The sequence below is a fragment of the Thunnus maccoyii genome, chromosome 1 (genome assembly GCF_910596095.1).
Source record: "Thunnus maccoyii chromosome 1, fThuMac1.1, whole genome shotgun sequence".
NCBI lineage: Eukaryota > Metazoa > Chordata > Actinopteri > Scombriformes > Scombridae > Thunnus > Thunnus maccoyii.
In genome coordinates this window covers 1,627,387-1,652,165 of record NC_056533.1, presented here as the reverse complement: position 1 = coordinate 1,652,165, position 24,779 = coordinate 1,627,387, and the positions used below count along the sequence as shown (strand labels likewise).

At 40.9% G+C, this 24,779-nt stretch overlaps 1 protein-coding gene across 1 annotated transcript in view; it reads left to right on the top strand.

The window, feature by feature from the left end:
- The first annotated feature begins 1,180 nt into the window (after positions 1-1,180).
- The window catches only part of chsy1 (chondroitin sulfate synthase 1), a 75,606-nt gene continuing 52,007 nt past the window's right edge, over positions 1,181-24,779 (top strand). The window contains exons 1-2 of the mRNA XM_042398794.1: positions 1,181-2,147; positions 6,701-7,196. Of these exons, the coding sequence (XP_042254728.1) occupies positions 1,837-2,147; positions 6,701-7,196 (807 nt within the window). The 5' untranslated portion in view covers positions 1,181-1,836. The remainder of the gene's footprint in view (positions 2,148-6,700; positions 7,197-24,779) is intronic.

Below are 24,779 nucleotides of genomic sequence, written 5' to 3'. Positions count from 1 at the left end.
GTTATGAAATGTGATTCCATTTTCATTTCATTCTGGCCTAACTGGGTGGGAACGTTACAGAAATAGCAACATGTAATGATAAAAATACCATGAAAATTTTGATTCTTACTCACTCCCCACCCCCCAACACACACACACACACACACACACACACACACACACTATTAACTATTATCTATTAACTAGAAGTAACACAATATCTAATATCTCTGTTTAACACAGTTATGGGATACATTTAGTCCACAGACCACTTTTTTACTTTCAATACTATAACACTGAAATGTTTCCTTCACCAAAAAAGTGAGCGACTTTCAGATGTTTTAACATAGTAGATGAGTGTAGGCGAAGAAATCAAGCATTACGATGTTACATTTTTGTTTCTGTGACCTTCAAAGGACCAGAAAATAGGCGTGTACCAACTCCGGTCTTCCCTACACTGTACATTTCAGCAATTCAGAAACACAGTCTGGTGACAATTTTTTAGTGAGGTAATTCGATGGATTTGAAAGATTTGTATGTCTATAACATTCAGCGACGGGTTGCTGTAGAGGACTACAAGCACGCGGGGGAGCTCGAGACCAGAGAGCTGGTTGAGAGACATGCTGCGTTTGAGGGCATGGCGTGACACCTCTTTAAAATAATTTGTATTCTTTCTTTTATAAAACTTTTACTTCACTCTCAGTTTAGCCGGCTTAGTTTTAAGTGTAGTGTTTGTTCTGAAGTTGCATAGATGTAGTTACAGTTACAGACCCATTGCCTATTTTTGGAAGGTTTACTATTTTTTAAAATAGAAGTTCATAATCTTATGTGTATTATTTTACTATAACAGAATAGATTTTTAAATAGTCTACTGCTTCTGAGGTTTTCCGTCATGTAGCACAAACGTTGAAATAACTACATCAACAATTGCTTGTATTCCTCATATGAAAAAGAACATATATTCCACGTGTTTCCATTTTATTTTATTTCTACATTTTTACATTGCATTTCTTAGCTGTTTCACAGGGCTTGTTTCTAATGTTGTTTTTGCAGTTTTTCCACAGGTCTGAATTTTATTTTAATTTCTGCCGTCTAGGTTAGTGTAGGGCTATTACTTGGTAAAGCAGTGGAAAACCATAATAAATGTGTCATATTAATAGTACACATTAGTATGTGTATATTACTATACACATACTAATAAATATTAGTGGAAATAATTATCGTTACTTTAGTATTATTGTTATTTAAAAAACCCACAGAGCAAACCAAATTTTAAGAAAACTGGCACAGTGGTCCTGTGCAGGGGGATTTTCCCATGTGAATGGAATGCAGCATCGATAGGTCGAATGACTCGAAGGGATTCATCCAGTCAGAGCACTTGTACGGAAAGTCCGTTGGGTCAAACCACTGTTAAACCCTTCGCAATCGACGATCTCGACAGTCCGACATTCCTCCAATGGCGAGATAATGGCGAGAATGGAGCCGCTATTCAAGGCAAAGAAAAAAGCTGCTGTATTTGTTGGTCGGCGTTGATGTTTGCCAATGGTCGGTCGAAAGCGACGGACAGCTTGATGATCCGAGGCGGTAGCGGCAGAGACGGTTCAGGTGGCGGCTTCAAGGAGACTGCTGTGATGCTACGTAGGCAACTGGAAGAAAAGGGTTTTTCTACCATGAGAGAGTGTGTGTGAGCCCGGTTTTCTGGAGACACACGAGCTCTACCGGCCTGGTTTTTGTTTTTATTATAATTTTATTTTTTGTTTAACCGCCTGTTTTTAGTGTATCTGTTTTTAGCTTTTTCAAAGAGACGCTGCTTAGGATACAGTGAGGATACACGGCGAGCTGGTGAAGTTTTGGGGAATGGCAGGTCGAAGCCGAAGAGCATGGTTTAGTGTTCTGCTTGGACTGGTAGTCGGGTTCACTCTGGCTTCCAGACTCATTTTACCCAAAGCGACGGAGTTGAAGAAGGCTGGACAAAAACGAAAAGCAAACCCTGCCGGTTGTGGATTGAACGGGGCTCTCAGAAAGGAATACGGCGGAGTATTATGGCCACCGCAAGATAACGGTTTACCGGCGACCGAGAAACCTGGCTCCAGGTCCAATCATTTCCTGTTTGTTGGTGTCATGACTGCCCAGAAGTACCTGAACAGCCGAGCTGTGGCGGCGCACAGGTATGTGATGTGTTAGAGAAGAATTCTGCTGTTTCCATAAAGCATCCATTCAGCTTCTCTCTTATATGGAAGATAGCGGTTCTTCAATCTCAATTTAAAACTGTAACACTGCAGTGTGGCCCTGTTGAGAAGCTTACCTGGAAGGACATGGACCGATAAAGGCTTTTGTGTAGTATCATTTAATAGGTTGCTAGCTAGTCGCAGTTATTTCTACCCATTTTCGTCCTTTACCATTGGTCCACAGTGACTGTTACCACCCAACCTACATTACACACATGTTCCGAATTAGGTGCTGTTTGATATGTCGCACTGTATGTGCTGAATTTACTAGAACAGCCCAGTGATTTATGTTCTGTATCAGAAATATTATACATCACTTGTGTGTTTGCACTGAGTGAAATATTCACTTATCTCCTGCATTAATTTAGACACGTCTGACATATTTAGCATCTTTGGAAACTTTAGGATAGGGTTTCAACTAACAGCCGTTTACACTTTCATTTGCACAGTCTGTTGATCATTTTTCCATTTCATTGATTAAGATTTTAGCTATAAAAATGGCAGAAAATAGAGACATGCAAAGTTGACACCTTCAAATGTTTTGTATCGTTTGACCAACTGTCCAGAACCCAAATATATCTATATTTATATCTATATATATATATTATAGTTTAATTTTCTCTTGAATGACTTTATTAATTGACTGATTGTTTCAGTTCTACTTTGGGATCTCCACTGGAATTTCAAATACAGCTCTATGGGTTTGAACGGTGTTTGTTTGGCTGCACAGTATGAGTAGGTACTGACTGACCCACTGGCAGCTCAGTGGGGTTTAAGACTTAAGCAGGGCAACTTGTGTCAGATCTGTTCCAGTGAACATAAAGTGTTATAATGGGTCTGCTAGCTCTACCAAGACAGCATGCCAAAGCAGAAGAAAAAGAACTTAAATTTAATTACACACAGATGCCGGTGTCAGAAAATGAGACTAATTCTCACATCAGAGGAATCCTTTAAGGGCTCTACAGAATTGGATGTAGGCCTAAACCTTCCTCCAAGGCTCTGATGCCAACTTTTCCATTGATATTGGTGCAGCAGATTGTTTCAATGAGTTTCAAAGTTCAATGTGAATTCAGTGTGAGTTTCAATGAGGATCAGGCTGCAGTGTGTACACTTTATGAAAGTGAAATACTCATTTTTAATTCCACGAAATTCAAATGCCCATCACTTTTTTTTAATGAATGTGTATTTCTCTGTGGCTTTCTTAAAAAAGTTCTTATTATTGAATATCAATGACTAACAAAACAAATACAGGCTTTACTCATACCCACACCTTGTGACCAACCAAGAAGACCAAGAGGGTTTCATGAAAATTAGATAATAGTGATAAAGTGCAGTATTACACCAGAAAATAATATTTAAACTGAGGAAACATATATAAGTAAATGAATACATAAATACCCAAAATACAAAATAAAAAGGAGATAATAATGAACTAATAAGACAAAAATGATGATAACCGTCAGTAAGATTGATTACTCAGAGACGTCAGTTGATTGCAGTCAGTAGGTTTGGCTCAATGGGATATTGTAAAATTTCAGACAGTGTTTGGAAGACTGATTTCTAAAATTCCTTGATAGAAGGGTTTTTCAGAACACATAAATTGAGACCGGGGCACATCTACATTAGCCACAAGTCGGAGCCACCTCAGGATGAATTCTGGCTACTTTAGTTTTGGGAATTTCAGTATGATGTACTACTCTGGCACAACTAGAGTGTCTTCACTAAGTGCCAAAAAGGGATGAGATGATTGAGAACCAGCTCCATATTGTCCAATCCATCAGAATCGTATACCTCCGAGTTTATCAGTTCCTATTATTGATGCCCAGCCATGTGATGTTGACGGAATGAAAAAGGCGGAACTCAGCAGCTCAGCCTCCAGTCTGTCTACAGCACACATGCTAGAGTTATCTTTGGCTATCTTGTAATTCATCTTCAAAAAAGGCAGCGGTTGCAAACAATTTTTTGATTTAATGAGTAAATAATTACCTTTGCAAGATGAACGTGAAGTTTCTATGCCGTCACTCAGAGACTAATGTTAGCAGAGCAGAGCAGAGATCAGCAGTAACAAATGAGACCACTGGCCAACACACACTGCAGCATTAAACAGCCTAAACTAACTCTGAGGTGAGAAAAAAGAAAAGAGAACAGAAAATAAGAAGAAAATAATCCCCAAAAACCCTGCGTCCATTCAGCGCCTTGGACAGCGATGGCTTTCCCTGGAGCTAGCAGTGCAGCAGAGAGGCTGTTGCGTTGACACGGAAACCCTGTGTAGGCCTCCTTTTTTTCCCACACATAAAATTGATCAGCAATCGATAAAGAATGGGACTGATAAGCAGAATCAATAAGGGCACTGGTGTTAATAATTCCCATCCCTAGTCCCAAATATATATATGTATTTTTTGGTTTTAATGAAATTAGCATGTAGGCTAAAAGGACATTTTATAGACAAACAGCACTGTCTCTGCATGCCTCACAGAGGAAAGACATACTTCTAGTAACTGTGAATGCAATGAATGAAAGGCATTTTCTGGAATGTTCAATGACCAATGTGCATTCAGTTATAGTGGAAAAATATAAAGAAGTACTAAGATAAATCTCAGGTTTACTTCTCAGGTGACCAATCCTCTCAGTTTTTCTTACATTAAAGATTCTTTTGCTTTTGATGGTAGTTCAGTAGAAGAACCGTCACAAATCAATTTCAGTCGTGTGAACGTGTTCAAGCACAACTTCACCATTTTTGAACCCAGACTCTAAACTCTAATTTACAACCCTACTTAGAAAAGCCTGACTCATTCAAAGTAATCAGAATTTTCCCACCCTGCTGCAGCTTCTTATTGTAGTTTAACGGTCCAATTGGGACCACTTATCATATAGGACCTCAAAAATCACCATATCTGACAGTGCAGTCACGTATGACACATATGACACATGTGTCAGCAGATGTTCTCCTGTCAGCTTTTGCTGACTCATGCACAACATTTTTTTTGTCCTGATGCAGATGTAGTGAAGAAAGTCAGTAAGATCTGATAGAAAGCCCACATCAGAGACTTCTTTTTATCTCGCAAACATTTCGACATGTCTGACTACACTGTGAGCCTCCTCTGTGGTAAAACGAGTTTGATCAAGGGTTTTCAGTGGCTCCAAGTTCAGCCCGGTGAGTCAGACCCATAGGCCGTTACACAAACTTGGATTTCATGGATTTTGAGGAGCCATAGATGTATGTTGCGTTGCGCAATGCATGGAGAGAAGTTGTGTGTGGCTGTTGTCCATCATTTCCTGTGGTGTATTGAGGACTATGGATGACTAAGGGAAAAGAAAAATAATATTCTACAAATGGAAGATTTTGCTTTGCATTAACACGCCCTTACCCTTGCCTGTGCATGTGTGTTTCAGCTGCATTTTTGTAGTTTTTCTGTTGTCCATCTCAAGTGAGTCTGACGAAACCCATGCGTTTACATTTTAAGCCAAAATTATACTTGTAGCTTCTGCAAGGGTCCTTGTGGACCTCCAGACTTTATGAACTGACAAATATGCATGCAGGATCTGAACATAGTTTAAACTGCCTTTAATCGATACAGCATGGTTCTATGCTTCAGGCAGGGCTGGGAGATATGGCTGAAAAATAAAATCTCTACTTATTTATTTTTTTTAATGCTTGGGTGCGATTTTAAGACTAAAACACAATTGAAGCATCATATTTTTTTTAGCTCTTTGTGTGGAAGACAGTTGAGCAAGAATAATAAACCTGCACCACCTACAAGACTGTCATCATTATGCACTTTAAAAAAAAAATACAGGTTGTTCCATAGAGCTGTGGACTTGAATCAGTTTCAGCACATTGAGAGCAGAAAGGTCTGCACTCACCTCTTATTACTCAAGATAATATCTCATCAGCAGATGAGTGTACAAAGTATCATGACGTGATATAGCAAGAATCAACTGGCCAGAGGGAATCAATAGACTGGAAATCACCTTCTTGTGTATGATGTTATGTTGTGCAACCTGATTTTCACCATGTAGACGTTTTACACATCGTGCAAAAAAACCAAACTTCAAATGAATCAAATTCATCTTGCCCAGCTTTAGCTTCAAGTCAATCTTCTGACTCCTGTGCGTACCTACAGTAACTGTGTATTGGTCTGTGAGTGCGTTAGAATCCGACAGCAGCACAGTGACTGAATGTATCCAGTGTGACACTGATGGAGGAATGCAACCGCTGCTGACGTGCTGCTTTCTTTACGTGTGTACACAAGCTCTCAATCATTGGCCTATGAAGAGATGAAGGTTTAATATGCACACAGTGCTGGGAAGAACCAGTGGAGTGTAGTTTGTACAGAACCATGTCCGCTGTCATCTTTGTTTTGGGGCTTTTACTATTTAGCATGTGTTTCCTGCTATTACATTTTAGTACATGTTACAGATAATCCCATGTGTTTGATATCTACTCATTTGTGTGTGTGTGTGTGTGTGTGTGTGTGTGTGTGTGTGTACAGGACATGGGCACAGACAATTCCAGGTCATGTGGAGTTCTTCTCCAGCGAAGGCTCTGACACCTCCATACCCATTCCCATAGTGGCTCTGAGGAATGTGGATGACTCGTACCCACCCCAGAAGAAGTCCTTCATGATGCTCAAATACATGCACGACCACTACCTGGACAAGTACGAGTGGTTCATGAGGGCCGATGACGACGTCTACATCAAGAGTGGGAAGCTGGAGAGCTTCCTGCGCAGCCTTAACAGCAGTGAGGCCATCTTCCTGGGCCAAACAGGCATGGGGGCCCGGGACGAGCTGGGGAAGCTGGCCTTGGAGCCTGGGGAGAACTTCTGCATGGGGGGGCCAGGGGTCATCATGAGCCGTGAGGTCCTCAAGAGAATGGTGCCTCACATCCGAGAGTGTCTACAGGAGATGTACACCACCCACGAGGACGTGGAGGTGGGCCGGTGTGTCAGGAGGTTTGCGGGGGTCCAGTGTGTCTGGTCCTATGAGGTAAGATGGTTTCACATTGTTTTTACACCAAGAACTCAACCACTCATAAGACTTAAAGAGCCAAATATAGAAAGTTGTAAACTGTCCACACTGTACAGGATGGAGAGTAACCTACAAGGTCATTCTCATGCATAGTTAATGCCAGAGATGCCAAATCAGAGATATCAAATGATCACAAGTTGGGTCTCATATGTTAGTGGTGCATATTTATAACATTAGTATAACTTTGCTTGATGATCATTGGCCATGGGACGTGGGTTGTAAATGCAGCCTTGTATGCTGCTGAGACCAGGTGTGCTTCAGTAAACACGAGGAGGATGAGAGACCACCCTGAGAGTGTCTTCCATCAAAGTCAAGTAGTACCGTCCTGTTCACAGCCTCATTCAAGACGCTCGTAGCTAATACAGACCATGCAGCTCTATAACCTGCCTGTAAAACAACATACTCATGTTCTCCCGACTTGATCCAAATCACGTTGCTTTGGCTGCATCACTTGTCATTATACAGGGAATTCTGTCCGCCATATAATTCAACACCACCACACTGTCCACACTAGAAAATGACAATACAGTTGAATCAGCATCCAACACAGTGTCAACAAACCTGCACATTAGAAGCTTCAGGACTAGACAGTACTGGTGTATAGATGGTAATAAACTAGTAATGCTGTATAATGATTAGGGTTAGCATGTAGACACTATGTATGAGTATGAGGATTCAACTGTAGTATACGTTGCTTTAAACTCTTGTTTCCCTGCTGGACAGATGTGTCTTTCTGAGTGGAATTAGAGAGCATAGATTGGTTTGTTTTAATCTCTGTGTAACTGAATTATCACCAGATGTTGCAGGGTCCAAAATTAACTTCTTGGCTTACCTATCAAGGTAGCCGGTAGATGAAAAAAATTGACCAGCCAAAAATAATAAATTGCCTTTTACTATTGCAATTTGCTATTATTACTATTTAGCATGTCATCTTGGTCTCATATGTGATTCTCAGTCAGTATTAAAGTAATGTGCAGACATGTATGAGCATGTATATGTGCTCAAGTTGAGAATTAAATGCCATCATATTCATGTAAAGACTACAGCAGTACAAGCATGAGTTTCAGTGACGATTTAATGAAGAACTATTTAGTCTCAACTCAATGCCAAATTTACCAGAAGGATCACGATTAACAAAAACACTTTCGATTAGTCACTACTTGTGTATTCTTTGTGTGGCAACAAGCAAGGTGTTATTGAAGTGTCAGAGACTATATGGTATTAAGTTGCTCTAAGTTGTAAATTCACCTCTTCTAAGCAGAAGGCAGAAGATAACGTTATCTTGCAACCTGACAAGCCTGGGCAAGTCCTCTTCTTCCTCCAGGCATCTCTCCTGCTCCTGCCGTGTCTCCTTGGCCTGCCGCTGGCCGTGCAGCACCATCTTCCTCTTTTTTTTTTTTTTTTTTTCCCATTTTATGGCAACCAGCATTAAGGTGCATTACCACCAACTACTATATCGGAGTGTGAACCACCCCCCATAATCAAACACAGCCAACCAGCAGCTTTCTCCACTGCATAGGAAATTCATTTTTTCCAACCTGGTCAGGGTGGCGAGTGGTCTCCATAATTTACTCACCAAAGACTAAATTTACCTGCATTTGGCGAATGCCGAGTGTTAATTTTGGATCCTGGATATGTGGACAGCATTCCATGAACCAGCACACTGCGTCCTGCCTGCACTGTTGTGTGATGTGTACTTAACAAGGTTTTGTTTGTTTAGATAATGGCACACACAGGTATGTTTTCTTTTTTTTCTGCCAAGCGTATTTGATTGCTTACACATAAATCACTTAAAGCACACAATACTCACTGCTCAGACACATAAATATTCCATTCACATCAATCTGCATCTAGAATCAGTCAAGAGTGGAAAAAGCCTAAAGTGGCACGTGTTCACTTCAGGGTAAAAATAATTGTGCTGTGCATGTCGGTGTGAAAAAAGGTGGTCCCTGCTTTCACGCTCCTCACTGTGAAGTTTAACCGCACTTCAGTTCAGTCTTTTAAGTAGGCGGCTGAACCGGTTGCACTGCGCTGGCTGGACCGTACGGCATTCAGTCGTTGTTGAGACTTGCGTGAGCGTTGTCGGTGCCGGACACGAGAGAAAGTTATTAACACGACACTTTTGAGACAGAGTAACGACAGAAATGCGGCGGAGTCATCAGGAGGAGAGAGAGTGGATTCACTCCAACCAGCATGTTCTCTCTGACATGTTTAGACACGACTGTGCCATAGACTCGTCGCTCATATGACTGGTGTTCACATGAATCAGAGCCCCTTTTGAAACGGATGCAAATTACACACAGTGATGTGGAGCTTTAATGAAGTGATTGTACGAGACGACGGGAGATGTGATCTGTCTTCGTCATGTGCTCGGTTTTGCGTCCGCTCTGTCTCACCAAGTCGTAGGGAGGAAACGGAGTAGTGAGGCACTATCTAGCTTTTGTCCTTCTTTAAAGGACCAGTGTTAGCCCTCCCCCTTCCAAGCATGTAGGAGAACCTACGGTGGCAGGCCTGTGGAAGAAGACCTGCTCCCTCTGTAGATATAAAGGGCTCATTTAAGGTAACAAAAAGACAAGAATTCTTATTTTTAGGTGATTATACACTAATTAAAACATATTTAATGAGTTTTACATTCTATTTCTGTCAAGTCGGTCCCACTAGATGCCACTACATTCTACACACTACACCTTTTAATGCAGACGTCAAGATGATCTCTCAGATATTGTGGTTAAATGATCGACACTTTGATAAGCTCAGTTTTTATTGAGCAAACAAAACGCTCCTTTATAAACTTGTAAACGCTTTACAAGTTTACAACACATTCCCCAGCCTGTTACCTCCATATGACATCGGTTATATGAAGCAGTCTACAGAAGTTATTACGACAGTCCATGTCACTCTCACCACCAATCTACATAGAAAGTGTTTTTTTTGACATCTTGTCACTCGTGCGTCTCACGGGAACAGATATGCTTCGGTTTTATCAAATGTATCGTCACCTTGAGACGAGTCTTCTTTTTTTTTTCTCCTCTGGCGCGTTTAGTCTCCACAGACAGCTGTTTTAAAGCACATAAAGCCCCCGCTGTATAGATGTTCTGAACTTATTAAGCGTATCTATATTGATTGATCAAGGCTCCCGGTGTGGCTTGTGAGCTCGCTGGATTCACTACAGGCACATTCCCCTCGCTTGCTTCGGTGGGCGGAGAAATAAAATCGATAAGTCAATAAATACAAACACCATAGATTTCTTCCTCTGGAGCTGACATGAAGACTGTTTTGTTTCAGTAAATACGTGTTGTCAGTCAGCCTGAAGGTGAAGAGCGTTTGGCCGATCAGCTCGTCAGGAGATTTTTAGTGTAGATTTTCCTCTTATTCAAGAGTTAGCGACAGCAGGATTCAGGCTGCTGCCGGCGTGTTGTCCTCCGTATACAGACGGGGACAAACCAGAGGACAACCGCTGCTTAGAACCAGAACCAGAGCAACTGGCCTGCCATCCAGACAGAGAGAGAGAGAGAGAGAGAGACACACCGAGAGCAGGCTGAGCAGGCAGAGAGCAGGAGAGTTGCTGCCGAAAACAAGCATCAAGATCCAGGGAGACGTGAGAACAGCTGTTCTCTAACAGCTAGTGTTACGTTTGTTTACAGCAGCGGGACGGAGGACAGACATCTGCTACTCTTTGCTGCAACTCTGCTGCTGCTGCTGTTGCTGCTGCAGACACTCCCGGAGCAGACACTGTCAGTTTATAATTGTAGCGTCCGTCGTCCGACTAAGTATTGAAGTGAATGAGATGTGGTTTAGGTCGATTGAAGACAGAAACATGGTCATTAAAAAGTTCTCCTTGCCTCTTTTATTGTTGACCATAGTGAATATGAGGGAGTAAGAGCTCAGCAGCAAGGCTCTGAGAGGATGGCTGCCCTACCACAGTGTGACTGTAAAGGCCTCATCTTCTCCCAGCATGTGTTATATAAGTTTGTTGCCATGGTAGCCATGTCCTGCTGTAATGATTGAGAGTTGTGGAAGAAACGGTCTCCTCTCAAATACAAGAGCAGCAGCTTGACAAAAAGAGTTCTATATATAGAACCACTGAATGGTTCTTTTGGTTCTGTCACCATAGTGTGGTAAGTGACTTCCACGGCAGGGACTCCCAGCATGCACTGGACCAGAGGCAACCTTGGACAGGGTGCTGGTGTATTATAGAATGACACATATAGTTATAAAAGTCACAGTGTTTGAGAGGATAAGCAATAAATAAGCTGCTGAATCATCTGCTCAGTGTCATAGTCTGCCTGCTGGGACAACTCTCCTCACAAGACCTAAAACAGACTCCTTCCAAGTCTTCTCTCCACTCCAATCTAACTCATCAACTCTGCATTTTTCACTCTTGGATCATTTAGAATTTTTAAATGAATTGAAAGTAGTGACACATGAGTTAATTAATCATCAGATGTCTATTTCTTAAGTTACCAGAGAAACAAACTGAGCAAACATTAGCAGCAGCTCAGCCAACAGCTGATTTTTGTTTTTACATGAAACTGTTTTATTCAGTGTTTTAATCCCAGGTCTGTTTGTTCTGGAGGAGGAGGAGACCTCTCTAGATAAACCACCAACACTGGAGTAATTCCAACTCAATGGCAATGACAACAACAACTCCCATGATCCCATGCTATTTCACACTGTCATCACACTTAGTCTTTTGTTATTGTTTTGATTGAGAGACCCCCTAGCGGCTGAAATGACATCTTGTGTGTTTAAGGATAATATATGTTTAATAAGAAAATAAACAGTTCTGTAATTTATCATCATCCATGAGTTCTCTTCAACTGTATGCTACAGTAGGAGTCACACTGTGTATTGAACTTTAGGACAATGACCTTTCAATAGTGTCTCATCTTAACAAAGGGCGGGGTTTTAGAGAATATTGCTCATAACTCATCAACTGTTTGTGCAATCATCATAAATGTTGGTACATAACTTCAGTACATGATTAGGAATAGGTCTGCCAAAGCATTTTGAACCCAACCTATAGGGGGTGCCACATATGCCAGAACCCGTGGGCAGAATGTTCTGGGGTCGAGTGTTAACCAAAATCCTGAGTTTCGTTTAAAGCCAATGAAGGGGGGGGGGGGGGGACAAATGGCGGAACTTTTGAGTGCACAATTATTGAAATGCTGCAGGCTTTTTGATGATGAAACAAGTGTGGTTGCTCTCACTCCTTCCTTAAACAGACGTAAACTAGCTGAAGTGACTTTGCTCACCCTTTGTGAAGCCTGAAACCAACTCATTGCCACTCGCATCTTTCTTTTTTTTTTTTTGGCTGATCGACCTGATTCCTTCTTATCGAACGCGAAAAGGGTTGAACATGCGAATCGCCGCCCGTGGCTATATTTTGTTGTTGTTTTCTCTAGTTTCAGTGCTTCTGCTCTCAGAGGGCCTTTTTTTATTTCTAGATCAGTCAGGCTTGCTCATGCTAGAGCAATAGACAGGAAGTCGGCCGCCCACACTCCTCTGAGCGATGCCTCAACATGTGTTTATCTCTCTGGCTGTTTCTCAACCAAGCACCCTCCCCTGGCCCTGTCACACACTCTCCCTCCCTATCAGTGTGTGTTACACATTTATGTCTGTTTATGGCCTGACGCTGTTGGATGCCAAGTGGCTGATGTGTCATATAAACATGGACGGGCCAGATATTAACCCTCGGTAGTTTCTAACTGGACTGAGTCAGTAGAGTTCTGAAGTGTGAGAAGCCAAAGATTGTTGAAATTCCTCATGCAATATTTCTTTTCTCAGTGTTCCCAAACCCAGCAACACAGGAGTCCTTCGGATACAATATCCATACTACAGGCTTACGTTCTGACCGTTTTTTTTTTTTTAATCTTCCTCTCTGAAAAATCATGTTTGACAGTTTGGTGAATGGATCTAACAGTCATGAGTCAGCCTGTGAAGGAGAAACCAGTCAGAGAACAATTCAGAATGCTTCAGTGTTGCAGTGTTGGAACAAAACATGTTGCCATAGTTACTAAATTGATCACAAACTGATCCACAATCAAAAATAAATCATCTGTACGTTCTACAGAGCTGAAATCTTTTTCTGACAGAAGCAGCTTATGGTCGATTTTAGAAGTCCATCGCTCTGTATGTTTCAAAGTATTCAAAAACGATGAACATCTATATCTCCACAAGTCTTCATTCATATGCTACCAAAATTGACACAGACTTGGCCCTATTTTGACTATAGGGTTTGGCCTATAGTCAAAATTCTTTCATCATTTTAATCTCTCAAGTCATGTGCATCTGGTCTTTTGCTCTAAAAAATGTCAAATTTTGCGATTTTTTTTCGCAATCTGCTTGGACTACAATCATTGCCGCTTGTGACTATATTGTTGAAAAATGTGTTGTTTTCGTGTCAGCACTGAAACTCAGAGAATATGTTGCATGGTTTTATTCTACCTATACACCAGTGAACTTTTGTGAATGAGTGGATTTCTATGGGGATTAATAAAGTGTCTGTCAGTCACATCAGATCATACAGCCTGCAGGAGATATTCTTTCCTTTTTAATATTGAAGACATCAAGTGATTCAGCACATATCTCTGACCTATTTCCTATGATGGATGATGAACTGTTCTGTCTGCATCTGTGTGTGTGTGTGTGTGTGTGTGTGTGTGTGTGTGTGTGTGTGTGTGTTCAGACAGCTCAGTATGCGGTGAGCCTCGTGTATTTTCAGACATCCTGTGGCCACTGCTTTGTGCTTCTCCTCTGTCTCTCTGTCAGCAGCTCCTTTTGCATCGTGCTAAAAGTAGGCCCCCGTGAGCATGGCCCAATTAGCAAATAAATGTTTACAGTCACGATTCAGAAATAAGCAGAAACGGAAGGCCGGAGCGCTGAATTTCCATGAATTACAGCTCTGCAGCATGAAGTGCAGACTGTGTGTGGCTGCAGCAGCAGCACTGAACTGGTATGCAGGAGGATGGTGACACTTTCCGAGGGGGGGATAAGTTAACGAGATAGAGATTTTATAGGTCTAGTAGCAACCGCTGAAACCTATAAAAGTCTCCATCACTGTGGGTGGGCTTTTACACATTCAACTCTGTGTTTAGTCATCTCATTCTGCACAAGAATTCACTTCCTCAGTGCAGGGCGTCTTCCGCTCTGTTACAATGTCACCACTTATGTTTTTTGATTATTTTTGTTTTGTTTTGTTTTCATCTGCATGCTTGTGGCTGATGATGTTTTGCACAGTGTGGAGCACTGGTCTGACCAGTTTGTACAAACACACCAGGTACCAAATATCAAATCATCAAGTATTGCAGCTCTATCTGTAAACATCCTGTCATGTCTGAATAAAACCGTAATGAATATTTACATAACAGACACAAAGCCATAGATGGCTGAAACCAACATTGTGAAAGATTCATCTGTGAAAAGTGGTGTTCACATGTGTCAATCGACGCCCACACGGCAGACATCGAAGCTACTAGAAGTCTTCAGATCTTATTAATGGAGCGATAATTTCCAAAATGACCACCAGCACACTTATTAGAGGGCCTGAATTTAGAGACCATAATCACTCTTTGAAAACAATGATTGACTTAGTATTTGTTAGAGAAGTTTTTTTGGATTGGCGTCAGTTGGAGCAGCTAAGCAGCCGTCAGTGGAACTTTAAGGTGCTTCCTCATTGGCTTCAGCCTCAAGCTGTGGTCGTCGCCGCTTGCTATAAATACTTTTAATTTTCCGACGCGGTCTGACAACACATCGCAAGAACCAGTTCTGATCAATCTCATGTTGTAGTCAAAGCGCCAGGCTTTTATTATTATTACTGTGTTCTTGTAACCAGAACAAAGGATGACAGAATGGCAGGGTGCAGAGTTTTACAAAGCTAGTGTCAAAATGACTTCGCTTTAAACAGAAATAAGGAAAAAAGTGTGATGGAAAGATGGTCAAGCGCACACACACTCAACTCGGACAGTTCTGATTCAGAGGCAAGACTCCTGTCTGACTTTTTTTAGTGATCCATTTTTGTTTTGTGATCATTAACCTTCTTCGTTAAGCGAAAACACACAAACATCTCCGCTGACCTACACAAAGAATGGTGTTATGAGTAACCATAGATCACAGATGCTCAGAGAAGCCGACCCACACGCTTGTAAAATACCCAAAATATCAAATAGCCCTCCAGATGTATTCAAATGACACCTATGAGCATGAACTTACATGCTGACAGAATAGCATGTTCCAGTTATCACACAGAGAAATAACCCTGTGGCTCGCTTCGGCAAGACGGCAATAGCTGACTTTCCTCAGCAGCATCGACACCGTCCTGTCCCCACCCTGCATGCCAGCTCACAAACAAGCTCCAACAAAGCTAATAGGAATCACAAGCCTGCATTGCTGAGAGCTATGAGTCCACCTCCTAATCCTAATTTCTCCTGAATGGCCTGCAGGGCTACCAAACCTGTGGCCAGCTCTTTCAATGTATACTGCTGCATGTGCTTTTTCCCCTGCCAACAACAGCACCATTATACTCTCTCCTTACCGCCTCTTTTTTTTTTTTTAAACTGCCTTCCCATTTCTCCCCTCCTATCTGAATTCAATTTGTACATTTTAATCACCCTCTCATTCAGAGCCAGCTGCACATGGCTTCATACTTAATCTGATAAATGTGGTGGCAGGGTGGCTTCCTCTTAGATTTTAGAGTGGAGGAAGCAGGGGTACATGTGCGTTCAAGCAAGCAGAAGAGCTGCAGATTTATGATAGACAAAAATATATTTTAAACTTTGTATGATTTAAATTTGCATTTGCTGTTGTAAATGGAAAGAAATCAGAGTAGTAATGTTTGTTTCGGTATGTACACATACATACGTATGTGTACATACCAAGATACATACTGAATAGGACATTTTACAGTGTAAAAATAAACTTGTCAGTGCTCTCTGATGGACAAACTATGATACAGTGTAGAAACTCTGCTTTTAATGACTTCAAACCTGGTTTGGCATTGCTGTACTCTAATTTCTTGTTATTTACTGGCCTGCATTAAGTTAATATCAGCTAATATATCATTTCCAGTGATGTATTTTATGCTTGGTTTCCTTGATTGACTAAATATGTTCAGGCTGAATCACAGGTTATTGACACGAAGTGAGAGTTGGATGAAATCAGCAGTGCCACCTCCCATTCAGACTGGCTGTCCAGGGGTGATACTGTACCTGCAGCTGGAGTTGAAGCTTGCCCAATAAAGAAAGGTTCATTTAGCATTTTGGTTGTCGGCCCAAACAGTTTCTATTTCCAACATGTGTTCTGGTGCCGCGGCAGGAGCTTGCATAAGAGGATCACAGCATGATGAAGCACACCAGGTGAACACGTTCTCTAGCTGGAATGCAGCAGTCATAGCAAACTCAAGTCCAGTCCATAGTTGATGTAAAGCTCCAACAGGTAAATCCCAAGTCCCTCTCCAAGCCATCAGGCTTGCACTGGCCTGAGATACACCATGCCAAGCACGTATAAGATCCAGTATTAGTTTGCTGAAATATGGAGTCCATATTGGCTGTTGATTAAAAAATAAATAAATAAATGGATTTGACTAGTCAGCATTCACTGCTTCTAAGTCAATCCCAGTAGTTTTGGGTTTTCTCAAAAGTATGACCTTGGGAGCAGGCTCTGTTTGATGAACAGGAAGTGTGGCTTAGAAACCACAATATAAATCAAGTTCTTCCGATACAATTTTGAAATCTCAAGTTTCTATTTTTTTCTAGATTCTTAGGGCATTAGGGATTCTTGGTGCAATTTGTTTGGGCAGGTCTGAACCAAAACAACAATACAGAGACCCAAACAAACTTTGGTTAATTTGTGGTGGGAACGTGATTCGACCTTGATCCAACCCAACTACTAGACGTACTCTGGGAGTTTTAGCAAAACAGCTCCTGTAGCCAGGTGTGCTTTATATACTGGGATGAGCGAAATGAACAATTGCTAACAACTAGCTGGAGAATGACTCGAGGTGAACGTAGTTTGTTGTATTTGGCCAGTAGCCCTTCTTCAGGACCTTCTTCCTGTGTTTATGTTCTTGCTCTCGCCTCACAGCTGACCAATGAGCAGAGTGAACATTCTCAGGTGACTTGTAGTGATGCCTTTTGGTTTGCTTGGATTTTTCCCTATGTGAAAAGAAACAGAACCAAGGGGAAAACGCCAACTCATCCACTTATTCAGACCAGAGCAAACGAACTGTAGGTTTGAAAACACCCTAAGATTCTAAAAAGGTTTCAGCAAAAGTTCAAGGATTTGAACTGGGACTTGACGAACTTGTTCTAATTCCCCAAACTACTCATAGATTAAATGCAGTGCAGTTTAAATAGAAACCTCAGACCAATCTCAGATCATTATTAAAATGTGATGTGTCCATCACAGGCCTGCTCTAACATGAACGTCTGTCACCTGATCCTTACTGCTTCCTTATCTGCTTGCCAGCATGTCTACCTGGCAGCAGATGAGATGCTGATGTCATACCAGCAAAAATGATTCTGTTCCTTCATTCACTGTGAGCATCTCAATGTCCTCTTATAACCCCTCAACTCAGTCATCGTGAGTTGCATTTTTCATTTCTGCCCAGTAGTCTCTGCACCTGTTGAGAATTGCACAAATATCCTTTCACTGTTTGACACAACAGGGTTGGGGTTTTTTCCATTTCTTACTTCAAGCTTATGCCAGCAAGATGATTAACAATGCTGCCATGTAGTTGAGGGATCGCTTGATTGCTCCACTTTACTTAAGCGTACACTGTTCTCTAATGCTGAATAGGACTACACAGTATTTCATTCAGCTCATCAGGTTCAGGCAATAACTGCTGAAGAATATATTATTGTTATTGAGATTCATAAGTATGCCCAATATAACATGGTTAGGATTTATTTTGTTTATTGTGTGTGTTTAATTTATTGTAGCCATTAATGGCTATTTCTTTTTTTTTTTTTTTTTTTTTTTTAGTAAATTTTATTGAATATGAATTGACAATAGAAGGTGCAGGAATATAACAAAAGGAACATTTACCCCCACCTGAACAACCAACCAACACATAACCATACAGAAAGAGAGAAGAATATAATAAAATAAGTAATTAAAAATACAATAATAAATGTAGTTACAGAAGAAAGAGATGAAATATGAAAAAAGGGAGAAGATATCCTGAGTTCTCCATCCTGACTTTAAACTTGCCTTGCCATTCATCAAGTGCCAGACTCTGTAACTTTTAGTCTACAGTGTCTGACATCTGGATTTGTACTAAGGACTTTGCATTCCAAAGAGTGGTGACCCCTTTTGCATATGCATAAAATGTCAATAGGTAGGTAATCTAGGAGTGGTGACCACACTTTGTGCTAATGGGCAATTGTTGTTGCCCATTAGCACAGCATGTATTATTTCATGTGGGAGTGTGTTGAAAATCTCTTAATACCAGGGGGTCACAGAAGGTGGGGTGGTTTTGATCTAATTAATTGAGATACACTTCTTCGCAATTAGTAGCAGTTTGTCAAGAAGTTTGTGAAATGATAAAATAAATTTTAACTCGAGGGCAAACCTAGGAGAAAGAGCCCAGTGTCTTTCTTGATTTTAACCTCAAAGATTCCACTAAGTGCACAGGAAATAAAGGTACAGAACCTTGAAATCAGTCTGCACTCCCAAAAGCAATGAAAATGAGTGCCCAGATCGGTGTGACACTTGGCACACAAAGGTGAGATGGTATAATTTGCTTTGTTCAGAATCACAGGGGTGATATGTAACCTATGGACAATCTTATATTGTATCTCCCTCAATCTGTTACAGGAAAAGGATGATTTAATCACGTCTATGACCTTGTCTCAGTCATCTTCAAAATATTCTACACCCAGAATTCTTTCCCATTTGCAAGAGAAAGTACTTGTATTGGACATATCAGATGAAATTAATAGCGACTAGAAGGAGGAGATTAAGTGCTTCACATTTTTTGTTCAAGAATTAAATTCTCAGCAGTATTAAATGGAGGATTGTCTAAAAAAAAATGTTCTTTGGGAAGGTCATAATGATCCTATAGTTGCTGGAAGGAGAGTAATACATTGTCCTTGAATAGATAACCAATTAAGTGAATCCTCTTTGTGTGCCAGGAGGAGAATATGGGAGAACTAATTCCTGCAGGGAAGTTTTTAGATATAGGAGTTAAAGTGGATTTTAGATTCTTTCTGCCAAGATATTTAACTATGTTATGCCAGGCTCGATGCTGTCACAAAACAATTGGATTACATTTATACTGTATCCATCTTATTTAAATTACACCAAGCTCCACAAAGAATATGGAGAGCAAGCCCAGGAGTCTACGCATGGGCTATCCTTAAGATACATATGCAACCATTCATGCACAAATCGCGCATGACAAGCCCAATTATATAAGGCTAGGTTTGGCATGGCAAGACCACTGCTTTTAGTTGGTAATTGCAGGATTTTCTTTTTCAGCCTGAGTTTCTTGCCATGCCAGATGAACTTTGAACTTTTCTGTACACTGACTTATTTTTTTGGTAACCATAATGGGAGCATCTGTAAAGGATACAAGAATCAGGGCTGAACTTTCATTTTTAACTAATTCAGCCATATAAAGACAATGGAAGATCATGCCATCTCTTTAGATCTTTTTTTACTGATGTATATACTGGGATGAAATTTAGCTTCTATAAGTTTTTTAAATCTGGTGAAACCTTAACTGCCAAAAAGGTGAAACCAGAATGAGACCTTTTAAAGGGAAAATCCATTTGGCAATCAACCTCACTTAAAGTGGCATAGCCTTCAACATGCGGATGTTAATCTTATAGCCAGATATGTTACTGTAGCCATTGATGACTGTTAAAATGGCGGGAACCAAGACATTTGGGGAGGATAGAAATAAAAGAATATCAGTGGGCCAAGTGGCCAAGTGGACATCCCTGACGGACCCCCCGCCCGCGACAGGAAAAGGAGTAGATTACCACACATTGGTTATACCAGTAGCTGTAGGTGAATGATATATGGCACGTATCCATATAAGGAAGTCTTTCCCCAACCCAAATCTCTCCATGATGTCGAACAGTTTACCCTATTCAACCATGTCGAATGCCTTCTCAGCATCTAGGGATATACTGAATAATGTTCAAGAGCCTCCTTACATTTGTAACTGAGTAACTGAGCTTTCAACTGTAATAAGGCTTATTGGTTCTAAAAGATCCACACATTTCAGATGGTTTACCTTTCTTTAAGATGAGAGAAATGTTGGCAAAACCATATCCGTCTAGTACATATCCATGAGGGTACCCACAATAATCCTACTCAGCCTTTTGAAAAATTCTGGGCTGAAACTGACTGGGCCCGGGCCCTTCCATCCTTTAAGAATGTGTGTAGACTCTAAGACCGTTGCCTTTGTGATAGGCTTACAAAGATCTTGCTTTTGCATCTCCAAAAGAGATGAAGATTTGATGTTGTCAAGGAATTTTCTCCCGGGGTCATCAGAGGAAATACATTCAGAACTATACAGGTTTTGATAAAATGTTCTCTTAACATTATTTTTGTCTGTGCATTTGAAATATCTAGTCCCTTCAATGTCTAAGAGTGAGGGACTCGCATTCAATTCGACTTTCCCCTCAGCAACATGTGCAAGGAGGCAACCAGATTCACCTGATTCATATAGCCTTTTCATTCCTAAGCGGGTTCCCCCCAAGGTTTCACATGAGTTGTCATTTACTTCAGTACCCAACATGATTATCACTAAGAGTCACAATTTGGTCTACGAAAAATGTCATAAAATACTGCAGAAATAACAAATTAATCGGTTATGACCCTCTCACACTAAGTGTATCACATGACCATCTAATGGCTATTTCTGTTGTTAGTCAGTTTCTCTTTCCAGATTTGCCTTTTCTGATATTTAATGAAGCATTGCGTGAAGTGGCATTAACATGAGGTAATTGGCATCATTTGCGTCATTCATGCTTCACCATCAGTGGCTCATTCTCCAGCTAATTGGCCATCTGCTGACTAGTCATGTCCAATCATATTAATGCAGGTATACAGTGGCAATGTTATTACCTGACACTTCTCACTAATACTCTGCTGATGTTTCATGCCAACGCTGTTTGCTACCGCCACTCCCTCCACCACCCTATCCTCCTCCTTACATGCCAGGTTTTTTGGTATTGTTGATTTGATGAAGATGTAATTGTTCGTGTGTGTTTTATTAAGGGGTTAGTTCTCCCTGCAGAGCCATTGTTATTGCTTGGATTCTTTGAGAGCCTGCTCAAAGAGCAAAGCCTTTCCTGACTAATCTAACTGTATAGCCATTCACTATAAATCAGGGCTGCAACTAACAATTATTTTTTCTGTTGATCATCTGTTGATAATCTGCCAAATATTTACTTGATTAAGGATAAGTTGTTTTTTCTATAAAATGTCAGAATATAGTGAAAAAAGGCTGGTATAATGTCCCACAGAACAAGTTGACATCTTTAAATGTCTTGTTTTGTATGACCAACAGTCCAAGACCCAGAGACATTCAGTTTACTATCACAGATGACAAAGAAAACCATAAAAGTCTCACATTTGAGAAGCTGGAACCAGCAAATATTTGCTATTTTTCCTTAAAAAATGTACTTTATTAATTTCTGTCAATCAATCATTGCGGCTCTACTATAAATGGTACTTACTTGACATACGTGTCTCTAACTGAACAAAAAGTTGTTTTTTCTTGTGACAGCAGTGTGACAATCTGATCTTAAAGATCCACCTGCCCAAGTAGCCAATGACTTTGAAAGTATTGTGTCTAAAGAAATGTCTCATGGTTTCTATATTAGAGTGGCTTCCTCAGTGATGGTATACACTCTGGATAAGTAAGTAACTAAGTATTAGTTTGTACTGGTAAAAACTAATATTTACTGCAGTGCAGTGAAGTGATTAGTATTAGTATTGGCAAAAAAGGACTGCAGAAATGACCTGTTATTGTATCATTAAACTTCAGTATCATTTCTGTATGTAATTTCCAAGCTTTGCATCTGAGTACATGGATAACAGGAGGTGGGGATAAAGACAGAACAAGAAGCATATAGGTGGAAACTCAGTAAGGCCCTGAGACTAAAAACTGTACGTATCCTGTAACCTCCAATCAGTAAGTATGAGTGTAGGATGGAAAATTAAACATAGAACGAACAGATCTGAGCTAGGAGTAGACTAAAATACAAATATGGTTATCATTTTCAATTTCTTTATAGTTGTCAGACAGTGAACACAGAGTTTCAGAGTTATAATGGCATTGCAGTAGGTATCTATCATCCTTCTCTTTTCCACACCACATCTTTAATTGAGATAATGAGGCAGAACACTTTCCTTCCTGTTCCTCTGGAATCCTCTGTGTTTTACAGACCGATACAGACTGAGTAGTCTGATGTACTGCTTTTTGCAACAGTGTGCAGTCTGTATAGGGGGCTGTGTCATAAATCAAACAAATATTGAAATCATAATCTTTTGTGTCCTGCCTCTTGACTGAAAACTGACACTTAACACCCACTAGAGAGAGAGAGAGAGAGAGAGAGAGACAGAGAGAGAGACAGGCTCCCCTCTGTGTGTCCACCCATTGCTGACTCATGCTTCCTTTTTTTACACCACCTCCTCCTTTCTCTTTCTCTGTAATTGTCTCCTTACTAACTCTGCCAGGACTGTTGAACCACATGACTGGCATTTGTACTCTTTTTTTTTTTTTTTTACTGTGTGTGTGTGTGTTACAACTACAACAGATGGCTATCCAATATCAAAAAGCCAAGTGTAAATACAACAATGAAGACAGAAAATGGTCCAGTTGTTTCCCCAGAACCCCGGGAGGTGTTTTGAGACACATTCTAACCAGATGATAATAACATGTGATAGTAAATAGCTCTTACATTATTCAACTATACACAGGATTTTCTTTTTGTGGAGAATCAAAGTGTAGTCCATGCATTCAAGTTCTTCTCGTGTTAGCTGCTCAGTTGTTAGGTAGCTAGCTAGACTGCTTTAAGCAGAAGTTATCCAGAAATGTTAGGTGGCTGCTGCTGCTGCTTCTTCTTGCATGTTTTGGCGGGTTAGGGCATTGAGATTTCTTATCAAGCTCATGGAGACACTGGATATGTGTCTAACTGTGAAAGAATGTGTATTAAATCATATCTGATATGATACACATGGAACGATAAACGTGAATGGTGCCTTTGTAGCTGTGCACTGTCAAGCAACAGTGTGTGTGTCTGCTTCTGTCTACAGTCGTTGGCTTTTTTTTTTCATGAGCGCAGTCAGCAGACACGCCGTCCTCCTCTAGAGAGGAAAACTCTCAGGAGGAATTTCAGAACACATTTAGTGAATTAGTAGCCCTCTGTGAATTTTAGTGTTGAATTCAACCTTTTGCAGCACTATTAAATCAACTCATCCTTCTTTTTTATCTCAGACGTGTTCTCTTCCGGTTTGATCCTGTCTGCTTTCTCCTCCTCCTCCTCCTCCTCCTTTGTCTCTCTTATACCCAGCAGCCCTCTTCTCTTTCCTGTCTGCTTAGCCAAAGCTGCTGGCATTTACTGGCACTCTAGAGCTCTCTAAAGCTCTGCCACTGTAGGCCTGCGTCACGCTCATGGCCTCCTCCTCCTCCTCCCTCCTAACATTTTTTCTTTCTCCCTCTGTCAACTCTGACAAAGCCCTGACAAGATTGAAACTATAGGGTTTTGCTGGGAAATGTAGGAGAATTCTGGTTATGTAAAGACATAAAAATCAATTAAATGTAAAGGCACTAAATGCTGCACATCATAGCTTCATTCTAAGATAACAGTAATGGTAAAGACTTTTCAATCCTCACATCAGTCCCGACTGACAGTAAACACACTTCAGGGACATGTAAGGCCTGCTGTGGTGTGGGGTTAGCTCATCGAATGTCACAAACTTTAGTTCAGGACCAGGATCAAGCTGCCCTGGTAAATGGGTTTGTTGAAACCCTGGCCAGCAGCCCAATTGGGAAGGCCAGCCTCTCTCCGCCATCTGCTGACTGCACAGGAGTCAGCCTCTCCCCAGATCCAGGTTCAGTCTCAGTCTAGAACCAAGTGTGTCAGCTCCTTGTTGTCATACTCCTACAGTCACAGAGAGGAATTTCTTACTCATATTTTCAAAATGAAGCAATAGTTTTACTGATAAAACATTTTAATGTCTTATGTCTTTCCTGTTTAATTCCTACTGACCACAGTCTAGATTTAAGGTGCTTTCTCTCACCTTGCTTTAGTATTTCTCCTTCTTCCTTCCATCCATCAGTTCCTGGTGAAGCTGGAGGAAGCTGACAGTGAAGCAGACAGTGAACACTATGTCAAAGACAGCAGCCATAGACAAGTGACACACTGCAACTCACCCTTCTCTAGTCGTACACATGAGCATCTTTCCCTCTACCATCTATCTCTACTAAGGGTTAGCCCTTTGAAGCATTAGCTGGCTAGCATACTCGACCCCACTCGACCTCACACAAGAATAATAATAATAATTAGATGGGCTGCTGGTGTG